The 15897-nt window shown below is 40.9% G+C and overlaps 1 protein-coding gene and 1 pseudogene across 2 annotated transcripts; both read left to right on the plus strand.

Moving 5' to 3' along the window:
• Positions 1-4189: 4189 nt before the first annotated feature.
• LOC308563560 (interferon omega-1 pseudogene) lies at positions 4190-4780 on the plus strand (annotated as a pseudogene). Its single transcript has one exon. The product of its transcript is annotated as an interferon omega-1 pseudogene (transcript).
• A 1628-nt stretch (positions 4781-6408) lies between these two features.
• LOC308563562 (interferon omega-1-like) lies at positions 6409-7012 on the plus strand (the record flags this gene model as incomplete). The annotated part of the gene is given in 2 exon segments (XM_081150782.1): positions 6409-6681; positions 6683-7012. Coding segments are annotated over 2 exon segments (603 nt in total).
• Between the last annotated feature and the right edge of the window lie 8885 nt (positions 7013-15897).

The raw sequence follows: 15897 nt of genomic DNA on the forward strand, positions 1-15897 counted from the left end.
CATGAAATATTAAACAACTCTCCATACTGCAGTTTGAGTTTCACAGATTTATTCCTCATATCAGACATCAGCTATTATCAAATAGAACAATACTCTCATTGGATATTGCTGAACAATGATCCTGACATTTTTTTCACTCAGTAGTAAAAACTCTGCCTTGGTAGCAGAAGAGCAAAATTTGATTTAAGCTAAGGAATGTGAATGAATAGTATCATCATTACTTGAGAGCTAGTGACATCTTATTTAGTCTAATGTATCAATTTTGGCATAATTTGAAAGGAATTTCTATAACCAGCACAATATTTTCATTGAGGTGTTTTACCAGGAAGGATGTGTGAACTGCTAAGGTAGCTGGGAGGGCCTGCACGTGGGCAGGGGTCTCACATCTCTCCTTTGGGTTCATGGTCAACATTTGGATTTGCTGCTCTGCAGTTGGGGCTTGCCCAGGCCCTCAGTTAAATTTGCACAGGTTTTGGTCTTTGCTGCCTTGTCTTTCCCTCAGGCTGCGGGGAAAGGGGAGGAATGATTTAGGAGATGGACAATGCTTGGCATCACTTGGCAAGACTATATTAGTTGGCAATTTCCAAAACCAGGGCCAAGAGCTTGGAAACCCTCCAAAGAATTAGAGTTGCATTTCAAGTTCATAGTCAGTAGGTTGGCAGAACTTCTTATCTTGTGTGGTCAGTCTTTTTCTACTAAGCTCATCTACTAGGATGAGGCCCACCTGCTTTAGGGAGGGTAATGTGCTTTATGCAAAGTCTACTGATTAAATGTTAAATGCCGGAAATCTCAGGTGAGGATTAACAGAAAAGTTTCAAAACTCTAATCTGACTGTCAACTCTTCATGCCATCAAGATTTTATTATGGTCTGTGCTATGAGATGAGATTTGACATTGATTTCTTCTTTGATGTGGAACTAGCCATCCTAGAACTGTTTGTGAAAAACTTCTTTCCACCATATTCCTGTCAGACAGATCCTTTATCTTAAATCTAATTAATATCGATTATACCATTTCAGAGAGGTGGGCTTTAATCATTTGTTTGCCTAATTTCTCCTTTTATCACACTGTTTCCAGAATCATTACTATAATCTTCATTTTCCAGATTAGAGAGATCTGGCAAGCATTCTTCTGTTTTTAACCTGATTTGTCTTCTTCCTGGGTAAACACATACTTCACAGTGTAGACAGCATCAAGGTCATGAACATCACAACCTCTTTGGGATGCACAGATAACGAAATTGCAATGAGAATACTAGTCTGGGACAATTCCTTCATAAGGCTGAAAAATATAACTAAATCAAAATATTTCCCTTCCACACAATTTTTGGGAGGAAAATGTTTCCCAAGAGATTCTAATTTCACTTGATATATTTGGTACCTTCACAATACTTGAGCTTCCAGATTTATAGTGCCCTCCAAACAGTGGCATAAATGAACATAATCCAAATAGGGTTATTGAGAAGGTTCATTTCATCATTTCAATGATCTTAGGAAGGTCGCTAGTTCATAGTTAGCATTCAATAAATTTTGGTTTTGTTATTTCAAATACTTTCATCATTATCATTTAGATGAAGAACAGAACACTTTAGCATCATCAAACTCCATTTTCCTTAATTCTAGATTCCTCGAGGCAATCTTTTCATTGCCTGAGGGGATTTATTAACTAGATGATGCCCTCAGGCCAGGGTTAATATCCGCCTTGTGGGTCGGGGTTGCCAGTGCCTTGAGAGTTGGAGGCTGGGACTCTTCCCTTCTGTCCTCAGAGCTGATGCCATGAGGATTAAATGAAAGGGAAATGAAGGGCTGGTCACTGACCAGGGGGCCTCTTGGAGCCTCTGGCCCAGGCAGCCGGTTCCTGCCTTTGGGGGCTCAGCACTGGCCTTCGTCCTTCCCTCTGCCATGGCACCAGGGCCTCAAGTGGGCCACAGTGAATTTTACCAACTTACACTTGGTCATTTTGTCAGCACACAGGTCCCTTCCCTTCTTTCACTTCTGTGACATCCAGGATTATATTTGTTTTACTTTCCCCCACAAACAACTGCCAGTTTTGCTTCCTGGGAAAGTTGAACTGAAAAATCTGAAATCTTGAAAACTTAGAGAAAAACAGTGAAGCGCCTCTGCCTTTCTTTTCCATCCCTTCGTATGGACCTCAGGATGAAGCAGGAAGTAAAGCCAGAGGAGCAAGACAGACCACAACCAGAAGACCTCTCCGAGGAACTATGCTGTCACTGAAATTAAAATGAAACAGAGCGAGTCAGGAGAGGAAAGGAGGCTCTTTCTCCCTGACCTAGCAGCCTGGGCCTCACTGCCCTCCACTCTGAGCATGAGGCAGAGATGGACCAACAGAGAAGCCCCTGGAAACTCCCAGACTGGATGTACAGCTGGAGTTCACCACTTTCTCTACTAAAAGGTTCCACTGAGGGATGTCACTGAATCTCCTGTGACCAGCTGAGAAACTTTGAGCATGTTTTCAATAATTTAGGTAAAGAATTGAATGAAACTTGTACTGGCCAAATAAAAATGATTGGCGTACTAAAGGTAAAATACATGCAATTGGATAATTAATTCCTCTACCTACAAAGACAAAATAAACTTTTTCTCTCAGCGTTTAAGTCTATAGATTTCCTGCGACCTGGGTAATGGCTCCTAGAGCAGGAGGCCACCACTGAGAACCAGGGTCCTTCACACAAACACTTCAGGGAGCAGGGCTAGGAGCCTGACAGACTGTTTTGCCAGCAAAGACACAAGCCTCTCCACTTCCAGGGAAGCATAAAGACCTCACATTGGGGTCAGCCTGCCCTCCGGGAGTGAGTCCAGGAGTGTTTCCATTGCGGACACTCTGTGATTTGAGAGGAAAACGGTTACTAGAGCTCGTATCAAACTTGTGAATGAGGTGGTACTGGGAAAACTTATCTTGATATTAGAATCTCCCCAAGGGCATCACCAGCCAAGAAAGAAGATTCCTGCTGTGGAGACTGGCACAGTCTGAGGAACCTGAAGGACCAGTTACAAAACGCTGGAAAGAAGTGGCACTGTGGATAGAAGTCCTGACCTAGTGGCCCCCTGACACATAAACACATAGACCTGCATGAATGAGATCCAGAGGGAACAGAAACATCCCAGACACTGGTTCACTTCAAATCTCAGCCTGTGCTGTGAATAAAACAGTAAACAAAACCCAGTCCTTGGTTCTAAGGAGCTTATTTACCATACATGGTCCGATAAGTTCCTGACAAAATACACACCCATGGCTGAAGAAGCCTGGCTCCATATGTAAAGGAAGGAGGCCACAAGTGTTGCCCACATTCAAGCCAATTGCCTTTATTATAGATAGATGATAGATAGATAGATAGATAGATAGATAGATAGATAGATAGATAGATGATAGAGATGATAGATAGATAATGATAGATAGATGATAGATAGATAGATAGATAGATAGATAGATAGATAGATAGATAGATAGATAGATAGATAGATAGATAGATGATAGATAGATAGATGATAGATAGATAGATAGATGATAGATAGATAGATAGATAGATAGATAGATAGATAGATAGATAGATAGATAGATAGATGATAGATTTCAGAGAGAGGAAGGGAGAGTGAGAGAGAGAGAGAAACTTCAATGATAAGAGAATCCTTGATCTGCTGCCTCCTGCAGGCCCCTTGCTGGGACGGAGCCCACAGCCAGGGCATGTGCCATACCAGGAACTGAAGGAGGACCTGCTGCTTTATAAGTGGACACTCAACCACTCAGACAACCCAGCTGGGCTCAAGGCCACATCTTGTTTCTAATAGAGAAGAGCAATATATGTAATAAAGTATATACATGAGAATGTTCAGGTGTGGGAGTATTTACACACCTACATACACTTCTGCTTTTAGGACTAAGAATTTTCGCATTTGACCGATATGTATCCTCTTGGATGGACACATCTGAAATCTAGTGTGAAAATTACAACGGCAAAACCAATAGTGTAGAGTGATGACATCCTCTTAGACCACAAGGAGAACTCAAATGAAAGTAAAAAAAGGAAGGGAAAACAGAAAGAAGAGTCTAGAAAGGGAAACATGCTTCCTATTTAAAGGCCATGCTTAGAAAGAAGGCCACTGGAGGACCTGAGGTCCCAGACTGTTCAGCAGGCGCCCAGCTCAGCAGGCCAGCAGCGCCCTCGCTCGCCCATGGCCCTCCTGCTCTCTCTCCTCTCGGCCCTGCTGCTGCTCAGCTGTGGCCCCGGGGGGTCTCTGGGCTGTCACCTGCCTCAGCTCAGCGGGGACAACTTAGTGCTTCTGAGCGAAATGAGCACAATGTCCCCTTTCTTGTGTCTCAAGGACAGAAAAGACTTCGGATTCCCCAAGCAAACGGTGGAGGGCCGTGAGGTGCAGGGGGCCCAGGCCGCCACTGTCCTCCACGAGCTGCTCCAGCAGGTCTTCAACCTCTTGCTCACAGCGCCCCCCCCTGCCGCCTGGAACACGACCCTCCTGGGCCAGCTGGGCGCGGGGCTCCACCGGCAGCTGGGGGACCTGGACGCCTGCCTGGGGCAGGGGACGGCCGAGGAGGGCTCGGCCCTGGCGACGCGGGGCCCTGCGCTGGCCTTGAAGAGGTACTTCCAGGGCATCAGGCTCTACCTCAAAGGGAAGGGACACAGCGACTGCGCCTGGGAAGTGGTCAGAGTGGAAGTCATGAAGGCCTTCTCTTCAGCAAGGACCCTGCAGGAAAGGCTGAGCGACAAGGACCGAGACCTGCCTCCTCCTGGAAATGATGCTCGTTGACCAAAGGGCCAGATCACCTTTGCACATGAGTGTTGGGTCATGTCAAAGGCTCTTATTTCTGCTTTAGTCACAGAGTATTAAGCAAGAAGATTTTATGAAACTTAGCTCCTGGGAGGGACATTAGTCCCTAAACAATACCTGCACTGATGTTATTTATTTATCTATTGTTTATTATTTATTATTCCATATTATCATATTTATGTATTTATATGACCAATATTTTCCCTTACCTCATATTATAATTTACAAATCATGCTTACTTTTTTATGTTATTAAAATTGCATTTTTCTGTATTTATTAAATTCTAATCAAAGTAAACTTCGTGAGTTCTTTTGTTCTGAAAACCTAAATCCTTATTTTGTTCTATATAAATCTATCTCAGAATAGTACCTGTCTATTAAATCCTATAGAACAGTTCCACCACTAGTCAGAAAATGCCTATAAAAAGTTGGAAATCCATGGAATTGAGAAGAGTCCTGGAAAACATGGAAGACATTCAGTACTTATGTTAGGGTTGTACTGAGTTCTATTCCATCAGCAAGGAGCAGTGGCAGAAATATCCGAGAGAGGTCGTGTAGAGAGAAGCAGGGAAGATACAGGGCATTTGGTGGCTGATGTGGGCACCTGCTCCTCTTCCTCCCTCCCTGTCCCCAGTCCTGCTTAGTGACTGCATTCACCCCTCATACCATCCCCTCCTGCACCCTCCTTAGTGCCCGGCCCCAAGCACAGGTGCTCTGGCTCTGTTGTGGTTTCAGCTTCAAGGGTTCTATTCTGAATAGAAAGCCAAAGTGAGAGAGCAAAGTTGAGTGGAAGCTCTATGTTCTTCAAAACTGTTGTATGCAGGTTTGTTTCTGTGAGTGTCCTGATGTATATTTGGGGGCCCTGAGCAAATGTCATTGTTAAAATGATGAAATAGGTGGTGAAGTTAAAGGAATCAGTTGAATTATTTGTGTGGTGTGTGAATTTCTCATGTAGCACAGAGAGAAATATCAATTTGAGAGGATTTCTTGAATCTTTGCCTCAGATGGCCCAGCCAATGCTTTAGTTTGCTTGTCCATAAGTTGTAAGACATTAATCTTTTGTTCCTTGTATTTCTCCCCTCTACTACTTCTTTATGAACCAGTTTAGCCAAAGGAGAAAAACTTGTCAATTCTGGACCTTTTTTTTAAAAAGAATATATCTTTATTGATTTCAGACAGAGGAAAAAAGAGGGAGGGAGAAAGAGAGAGAGAGAGAAACATCAATGATGAGAGAGTCATTGAACGGCTGCCTCCTACATGCCCCCAACTGGGGATCGAGCCCACCACCTGGGCAAGTGCCCTGACCGGGAATCAAACCCCGATCGCCTGGATCCTAGGTCCATGCTCAACCGCTGAGCCATGCTCGGCCAGGCAATTCTGGACTTCTTCTGTTTCTTTCAATTGTTAACACCTTTCAAATATTACACTTTCTAAAGAAGGATTATAATACATATCTATACATACATTCACGCCTATAATTTTTACTTTTGTTCATTCTCTTATGATATATTGTGTGAAAAATCTCTTAGCCAGCCTTGTTCTGTCACTTTCTCCAAGACTGTTCACCAGACACCCAGCTCAGCAGGCCAGCAGCGCCCCCGCTCGCCCATGGCCCTCCTGCTCTCTCTCTTCTCGGCCCTGTTGCTGCTCAGCTGTGGCCCCGGGGGGTCTCTGGGCTGTCACCTGCCTCAGCACCACGTCCTGCTCAGCGGGGACAACTTAGTGCTTCTGAGCCAAATGAGCACAATGTCCCCTTTCTTGTGTCTCAAGGACAGAAAAGACTTCCGATTCCCCAGGCAAACGGTGGAGGGCCGTGAGGTGCAGGGGGCCCAGGCCGCCACTGTCCTCCACGAGCTGCTCCAGCAGGTCTTCAACCTCTTGCTCTCAGCGCCCCCCCCCTGCCGCCTGGAACACGACCCTCCTGGGCCAGCTGGGCGAGGGGCTCCACCGGCAGCTGGGGGACCTGGACGCCTGCCTGGGGCAGGGGACGGCCGAGGAGGGCTCGGCCCTGGCGACGCGGGGCCCTGCGCGGGCCTTGAAGAGGTACTTCCAGGGCATCAGGCTCTACCTCAAAGGGAAGGGACACAGCGACTGCGCCTGGGAAGTGGTCAGAGTGGAAGTCATGAGGGCCTTCTCTTCAGCAAGGACCCTGCAGGAAAGGCTGAGCGACAGGGACCGAGACCTGCCTCCTCCTGGAAATGATGCTCGTTGACCAAAGGGCCAGATCACCTTTGCACATGAGTGTTGGGTCATGTCAAAGGCTCTTATTTCTGCTTTAGTCACAGAATTTACTGAATTTTATTCAGCAGATATATCATCAGTACTTTTGAATAAGAGTATTTTAAAAATTTCAGTTCCAGGTTTATCAGTCCCTAAGAGGTTTCTGCCCTACTGCTTGTCTATCATCTGTCTACCATCTATCTATCTATCTATCTATCTATCTATCTATCTATCTATCTATCTATCTATCTATCTATCTATCTATCTATCATCTATCTATCATCTATCTATCATCCATCTATCTATCTATCTATCTATCTATCTATCTATCTATCTATCTATCTATCTATCATCTATCTATCATCATCTATCATCTATCTAGCTATCTACATCATCTATCATCCATCTATTATCTATCTGTATTTGTTTATTTCATCTGTCCTTTCTTGCATCTATCATATCTATAATATTAAAAAATCATGTAATTACATGTTCACCTTTACATTATATTTAAACTTATAAAACATGTTTACCTTTCCATGTTATTAATTTTCATTTTTTAAATAAATTTTTATCAAAGAAAACTTCTTAAATTTGTTTATTATAAAATCAAAATCAAAACCTTCATTGTGTAAATGATATTGAAGAATGAATAGTAAAATTTATTTATTCATTTCTATTCAGATTATATGTATAAGTTGCGTATCTAAGTGACATATGGTGTAATTTCCATCAAGAAATACAAGTTAACAAAATAAATATGTATAGTTGTTGAAAATTTGTCTTACAGGAAAGGAGACATAAAAACAGTACTGCCCTGGCAGGTGTAGCTTAGTGGTTAGAGCCCCGGCCTTCACATCCAAATGTTTGCTGGTTTGATTCCCAGTCTAGGGCATGTACCTGGGTTGTGGGTTCACTCCCTGCTCCCTGGTCGTGTATGTCTCACATTGATGTTTCTCTCTTTCTCTCTCTCCTCTTCCCCCCATCCTTTTGACTTTCTTTCTGAAAAGCAATGGAAAAAATATCCTTGGGTGATGATTAGCAAAAAAATAAAAAATAGTCTAATATTTATTTTATTTCTATTGTATTAAACACTACAGAGGAAAGGAAAATGGTGTGCTCACACCAGAAATTTTACATACAAATGAGGTTAAAAAGGAGAAACAATATTAGATGTCCTTTCTAAAGAGCCTAGGAGGGGTCAGAGGAATGCCAGCATGAGAGATCACCTTGGCTCCCCCCCTGAAATTTCAACAAGTTAACCAACTATAATTCAACAAAGAATTCCATACTCAATACAGAGGCATGCCTGAAAGACCCACCCATCAAAACATCTAAAGGTGGGCAACTGGGAATAAGTCAGGAGGAGAAAAGGGAGGAAAGCTGGGATGGCCCTCAGGCGCAGCCCTACAGACAGGAGCTCTAAGTGTGCTGAAACAGGAGAGGACGTTGACAGTAGCAGGCGCTTCTTCAGCTGGGAGGAACAGAGAACTATAGGGGCAGTCCCGTAGGGCAACCAGAGAGCACAGCAATTAAGCCTGTGGATGTCTGACAGAGCTCGGAGTTCTGCTGTGCAGCTACCCACTGCTGGGTGGGGGTGTTTCTGACAAAGAAATGGAACCATAGAGCCCTGGCATCCCTTGGACTCCCAAAACTTGCCTCCCATTGCTTCAGTGTCGGGTCGAGGAACATTTTATCTGTAAACCAAGAGCTATTGCAGTGGAATTGCTGCTTCCCTCTGTGACTGATCTCTGGGTTTGGTGTTCGGGGCTGGACTCCATGGAGGTCTGGGTCGTCATTAAGGTGAGGGTAAAACAAACCCCACCCCCAACTCGTGCTGCTGTGCTATCTTACATAAGCCAGCGGAGGTCAAGTCTGGGAAATCATAGAGGTAAAAACTCCCTGTGATGCAGCGCCATCTACTGAAAAATAGTAGAAAGACCTCTTCAGAGAACGTTGCTATAGAAAGGATATTTATGCCTAGAAAAAGGAGAGTAGCAAATACCATGAACAACCATGATAATGAGGATCATTAGAAAGAAAATGAAAAATCCCCAGAAAGCAAGCTGGAACACATGGAAATATGTGATATAAATGAAAGAGATTTCAAGATTGCAATTCTGAAAATACTCAATGAGATGTGAGAAAATACAGACAGGCAATTCAGTACACTCAGAAAACAAATCAATGAACTTTACCAAAGAGATTGAAACTTTAAAAAAGAACCAATCAGAAATCCTGGAAATGAAGCATGCAATTAAGGAGATTAGGAATGAGCTACTGAGCATAGAAAACAGAGCCAACCAGATGGAGGAAAGAATGAGTGATATTGAAGATAGGAACCTAGAAATGATGCAGAGGGGAGAAGAGAGAGACATGAGCATAAAGAAAAATGAAAGAGCTCCCCCGAGAACTATCTGCCTTCATCAGAAAAAGCAATATTAGAATAATAGGCATCCTGGAAGAAGAGAGGGAAAAGGGAATGGAGAGTCTATTCAAACATATAGTGGATGAGAACTTCCCAAACCTATGGGAAGAACTAGATCCTTGAATCCAAGAAGCAAACAGAACACCTAGTTACCTCAATCCAAAGAGACCCTCTCCAAGGCATATTGTATTAAAACTGCCAACAATTACTGATACAGAAAAAATTCTCAAAGCAGGCAGGGAAAAGGAAGAAGTGACCTACAAAGGAAAACCCACCAGAATTTCATCTGACTTCTCAACAGAAACTCTACAAGCCAGAAGAGAGTGAAACCATATATTCAAATGTCTGAAAGAGAGAAATTACCAGCCATGAATAATATATACAGCAAAATTATCCTATAAATAGGAAGGAGAAATAAAGACAGTCCCAGACATACAGAAGCTGAAGGATTTTATCACCAGAAAACCTCCATTGCAGGAAGTACTCAAGGGAGTGATTCTATTTGAAACAAAGAACATAAGGTCACAACACTATGAATAAGATCACCAAAAAACTTACAGCATAAACAGGGATAACTTGTGACTACAAAAACATAAAAAGGGAGGGGTAAAGGTCTTAACTGGCAAAGGAGGAGGAACTCAGAAGACAAAATACTATTGTATAGATGCAACTTCAATTTTTATAAACCTAATGGTAACCACACACAAAAATCCCCAAACCAGGAACACATAGCTTAATAAAAGAGGGCACAGAGGAAAGAAGTATGAAAAACCACCAAACAAAAACAACAGACAGAAGTACAAAGGAAGAGAACCAATGGAGGCACAGAGCTACCAGAAAACAAAAGGTAAAATGGCTATAGGAAATCCTCACACATCAGTAATTACCCTAAATATAAACGGTTGGAACTCACCAATAAAGAGGCACAGAGTAGCAGAGTGGATCAAGAAACAATACCTAACCATATGCTGCCTATAAGAGACACATCTAAGCTGCAAAGGCAAAGATAGATTCAAAGTAAAAAGGTGGAAAATGATGCTCCAAGCAAATAACATCCACCAAAAAGTAGGTGTAGCCATACTTACATCTGACAACATAGACTTCAAGACAACAAAGATAACAAGAGAAAAAGATGGACACTTTATAATGATAAAGGAGACATTACATCAAGAAAACATAATGCTGCCTGGCCAGGCATGGCTCAGAGGTTGAGCGTCGACCTAGGATCCAGGCGATCGGGATTCATTCCCGGTCAGGGCAGTTGCAGGCTCGATTCCCCAGTCAGGGGCATGCAGGAGGCAGCCGATCAGTGACTCTCTCATCATTGATGTTTCTAGCTCTCTCTCTCCCCCTCTCCTTTCCTCTCTCTGAAATCAATAAAGATATATTTAAAAAAACAAGAAAAAAACATAATGCTTCTTAATATATAGAGACCCAACCAGGGAGCACCACAATATATAAAGCAACTACTCACAGAACTAAAGGAAGAAACAGATCAAAACACAATCATAGTTGGGAACCTTAATACTCCATTGACAGCTGTAGACAGATCAACCAAACAGAAAACCAATTAAGAAATATCGGCCTTAAATGAAATGCTAGACCAAATGGACATTGTAATTGACATTTACAGAGTCTTTCATCCTAGAACATCAGGTTACACATTCTTCTCCAGTGCACATGGAACATTCTCAAGGAGAGACAATATGCTGAGTCTGGGATGCAGCAAAAGTAGTAGTAAGAGGGAAGTTCATATCATTACAGGCCTATCTCAAGAAAGAGGAGAAATCCCAAGTAAACAACCTAACATCACATCTTAAAGAACTAGAAAAAGAACAAAAGCAACCCAAAGTCAGCAGAAGAAAGGAAATCATAAAAATTAGAGCAGAATTGAATGAAATAGAGAACAAAAAGACTATACAAAAAATTAATACAACAAAGAACTGGTTCTTTGAAAAGATAAATAAAATTGACAACCCCCCTGGCTAGATTCTCACTAAGAAAAAAAGGGAAACCACATATTTCTTTATTGATTTTCTGTTTGGTTGATCTGTCTAGAGCTGTCAATGGAGTATTAAGGTCCCTAACTATGATTGTGTTTTGATTTGTTTCTTCCTTTAGTTCTGTGAGTAGTTGCTTTATATATGCGGTGCTCCCTGTTTGGGTGTATATATATTAAGAAGCATTATGTTTTCTTGATGTAGTGTCCCCTTTATCATATAAACAAAATCAGAAATGAGAGAGAAGTCACCACAGACATTACATATACACAAAGGATCATACTAGAATATTATGAAAGACTATATGCCACCAAATTCAATAACCTAGAAGAATGGATAAGTTCCTAGAAATATATTACATGCCTAGACTAAATCATGAAGAACTGGAAAATCTAAATAGACCAATTAGCAGTGAGGACATTGAAACAACTATCAAAAAGCTCCCCAAAAGTAAAAGTCCAGGACCAAATGGCTTTACCAGTGAATTCTATCAAATGTTCAAAGGAGAATTAAAACCTATCCTCAAACTCTTCCAAAAAGTTGAAGAAGAGGCAATATTTCCTAACACATTTTATGAGGCCAATATAACCCTGATACCAGAGCCTGACAAAGATAACGCAAAAAGAGAAAACTACAGACCAATATCTCTGATGAATACATATGCAAAAATCCTAAACAAAATACTAGCAAATTGAATACAGGAGTACATCAAAAAAATAATACATCAATGATCAAATGGGGTTCATTCCAGGGGCACAAGGATGTTTCAACATATGTAAATCAATCAACGTAATACATCACATTAACAAAAGAAAAAGATAAAAATTATATGATCTTGTTAATAGATGCAGAAAAAGCATTTGACAAGATACAACATATATTTATGATGGAAACACTCAATAGAATAGGACTATAAGGAAAGTATCTTAACATAATAAAGGCCATACATGATAAACCCTCAGCCAATATCATCATACTCAATGATGAAAAACTGAAAGCTTTTCCTCTAAGATCAGGAACAAGACAAAGATGTCCACTCTCACCACTCTTATTCAACATAGTCCTGGAAGTCCTAGCCAGAGCAATAAGGCAAGTGAAAGAAATAAAAGACATCCAGATAGGGAAGGGAGAAATAAAACTCACTTTTTGCAGATGACATGATTCTGTATACAGAAAACCCTAAAGACTCCACCAAAAAACTATTAGAAACAATGAACAAATACAGTAAAGTTGCAGGATACAAAACCAATGTACAAAAATACATTGCCTTCCTGTATACTAACAACAAAACTTCAGAAAAAGAAAAAAAAAATTCCTTTTGCAATTGCAACCAAAAGAATAAAATACCTAGGAATAAACTTAACAAAGAACGTGAAAGATCTATATACTAAAATTACAAAGCATTATTAAAAGAGATTGAAAAAGACACAACAAAATGGAAAAATATTCCATGTTCAGGATTGGAAGAATCAACATAGTCAAACTGGCCATATTACCCAAAGCAATATACAGATTTAATGCAATCCCCGTCAAAATACCAATGTCATTTTTTTTAAAGAAATAGAATGAGAAATCATCAGATTTGTATGGAACCACAAAAGACCCAGAATAGCCAAATCAATTCTGAGAAAAAGAACAAAGCTTGAGGTATCAACTCTACCTGACTTCATATTATACTACAGAGCTACGATAATTAAAACGGCGTGGTATTGGCACAGAAACAGACACACAGATCAGTGGAACAGAATAGAGAGCCCAGATATAAAACCACATGTATATGGGCAAATCATTTTTGACAAAGGAGCCAGAAACACACAATAGAGTAAAGATAGTCTCTTGTATTTGTATTTACAAATATTTTATTGGAAAAACTGGAAAGCCACATGCAAAAGAATGAAACTGGATTACAGTTTGTCCCCATGTACAAAAATTAACTGAAAATGGATCAAAGACCTAAATACGAGACCCAGAACAGTAAGTTAAATAGAAAAAAACATAGGCACCGAAGTTATGGACCTTGGTCATGGAGAACATTTATGAACTTGACCCCAAAGGCAAAGGCAGTAAAGGCAACAATAAATGAACGGGACTATATCAAACTAAAAAGCTTCGGCACCGCAAAAGAAACTGACAACAAAACACAGAGGCAGCCAGCCAGAGGGGAGGTGATATTTGCAAACAGTAGCTCCCACAAAGGTTTAATTTCCAAAATAGATAAAGAACTCATAAAACTCAACATCAAACAAACAACCCAATCAAAAAGTGGGCAGAGGACCTGAACAGACACCTCTCCCAAGAAGACATACAAACAGCCAATAGATATATGAAAAGATGCTCAACCTCACTAGCAATTAGGGAAATGTAAATCAAAACTGCAATGAGATGCCACCTCACACCTGGTAGAGTGGCTGTTATCAACAAGACAAGAAATAACAAGTGTTGGAGAGGGTGTGGAGACAAGGGAGCCCTCATTCACTGCTGGTGCGAACGGGAACTGGTACAGCCACTGTGGACGGCAGTCTGGCGATTCCTCAAGAAATTAAGACTAGAGCTACCATACAACCCAGCAATCCCTTTCCTGGGTATATACCAGAAAAACTCAAAAACATGTATTCACAAAGATATATGCACACACACACACACACCCCGTGTCCATTGCAGCATTTTTCACAGTGGCCAAGACATGGAAACCAAAGTGTCCCTGTGTTAGAGGGCTGGATAAAGAAGGTGTGGGACGTGTACACAATGGAAGAGTGCTCAGCCCTGAGAAAGGATGGAATACTGCCATTTGCAACAACATGGGTGGACCTTGAGAATATTATGCTAAGTGAAGTAAGTCAGCCAGAAAAAGCTAAGAACCCTATGATTTCACTCACGTGTGGGATATAAAACTGGAACTCGTGGACACAAACAGCAGTGTGGTGGTTGCCAGAGGGAAGGGGGTGGGGGGTGAAGGGGGTCTTAATACACGGTGACGGGAGAAGATACAACTTTAGGTGATGGGCACACAGAGCAATATACAGATCTTGCAACACAGAAACATACAACTGAAACCTATACGTTCATATTAACCCTTGTCACCCCAATAAATTTAATAAAGTGTTAAAAAAAATAAAGAGCCTGGGAGACATATAAGTGTAGAAGCCTTATTGGCAGTTGAAAATATGTCTTATTGGCAGTTGAAAATATGGGTCTAGAGTTTACAAAAATGCCACAAGGAGGGATTAAGCTGGGATTCCTTATTGCATATCTGGTAACTAGAGCATCGGAATGGATGCGGTAACTTATGGCGTGGACAACGAGGAGAGCTAAACCGAGGCCTGAAGACCCTCCACATTTAACAGTCAAGATTCATTTTCTTTTATTTGTTACTTCATTTACTCTAGTTTTATGTTGGTCATTTACATTATTTATAATTTTAAAATTTCTAACCTTTGACATAAACATTTTCCATAAGTTATAGCCATATTCTTTTGATGTACACTTGTTTTTAATTTCACCTGTATATAAAGAGTTGGACATTTCCTTGTACATTTCTCCAAGGCCTTAGAACATAGAGCCAAGCCTCCTCCTAGTCACAGTCCTCTTTTGATTTTACACATATTCAGATCCCTTTTTTGTTAATCCATTTTTACATTAAATTCAGTATTCCATCTAAATTGCTTTCTGTTAGAGCATCAGGCAATTTCCCTAGAATGTTATATTGAAATGTTCATTCTTCTCCTATTGACAACACATGCACCTTTACCCTAAATCTATTAATTCTGATAATACAACTATTTTTTTAGCTTGTTTGCTTTTTTAATATGATTACTGAACTTTATGTATTGCTCTACTTCTTTTACTATGGATATGTTAAAACTCATTTAAAGCTAAGGTAGCTAAGGTCAAGAATTCCTTCCTATTTTTAATATTATTGTTTGAATTATTTCCTGTTTAACTTTAGAGTTGTTCTAAGGTCCAGAGCATGGGCTTCATAAAAATCATAAACATTTGTGGAACCCGAAATGGCTATTTATAACAAAGAATGAGATATCCAATAAAAATGAATGCAAGAAACTGGATCAGAGACTCTTTCTCTCAACACCAAAGGCGAAGAAGAAATATTAAGTTAAATGCAGGAAAAATTACATTAGCCACAAAGAAGAACTTGGAATAAGAGAGAGTTTAGTGATTGCATAAATTTAAATTTTAAAATGTTGACAGACATCCATAATATGAAATTTAAGGAGTCATCTATACCTCATAATATAGCATTTGGGCCTGATCAACCTACTGGGCAGTTGCTCTGCAAATACATGTATAATTTTACTTTTTGTTCATTTTGCTATTAACTTGTATGTTCCAAAGTATTGGAGAAGCAAGACGTGGGGCTGGCCAAACGAGGCTGGGGATGAGTGAGCCGCTGACGACCTGAGCTGTTGGCTGGCCCTGCCCAGGTCCTGCCCA

This window comes from Miniopterus schreibersii, assembly GCF_964146895.1.
Source record: "Miniopterus schreibersii genome assembly, chromosome: 11".
NCBI lineage: Eukaryota > Metazoa > Chordata > Mammalia > Chiroptera > Miniopteridae > Miniopterus > Miniopterus schreibersii.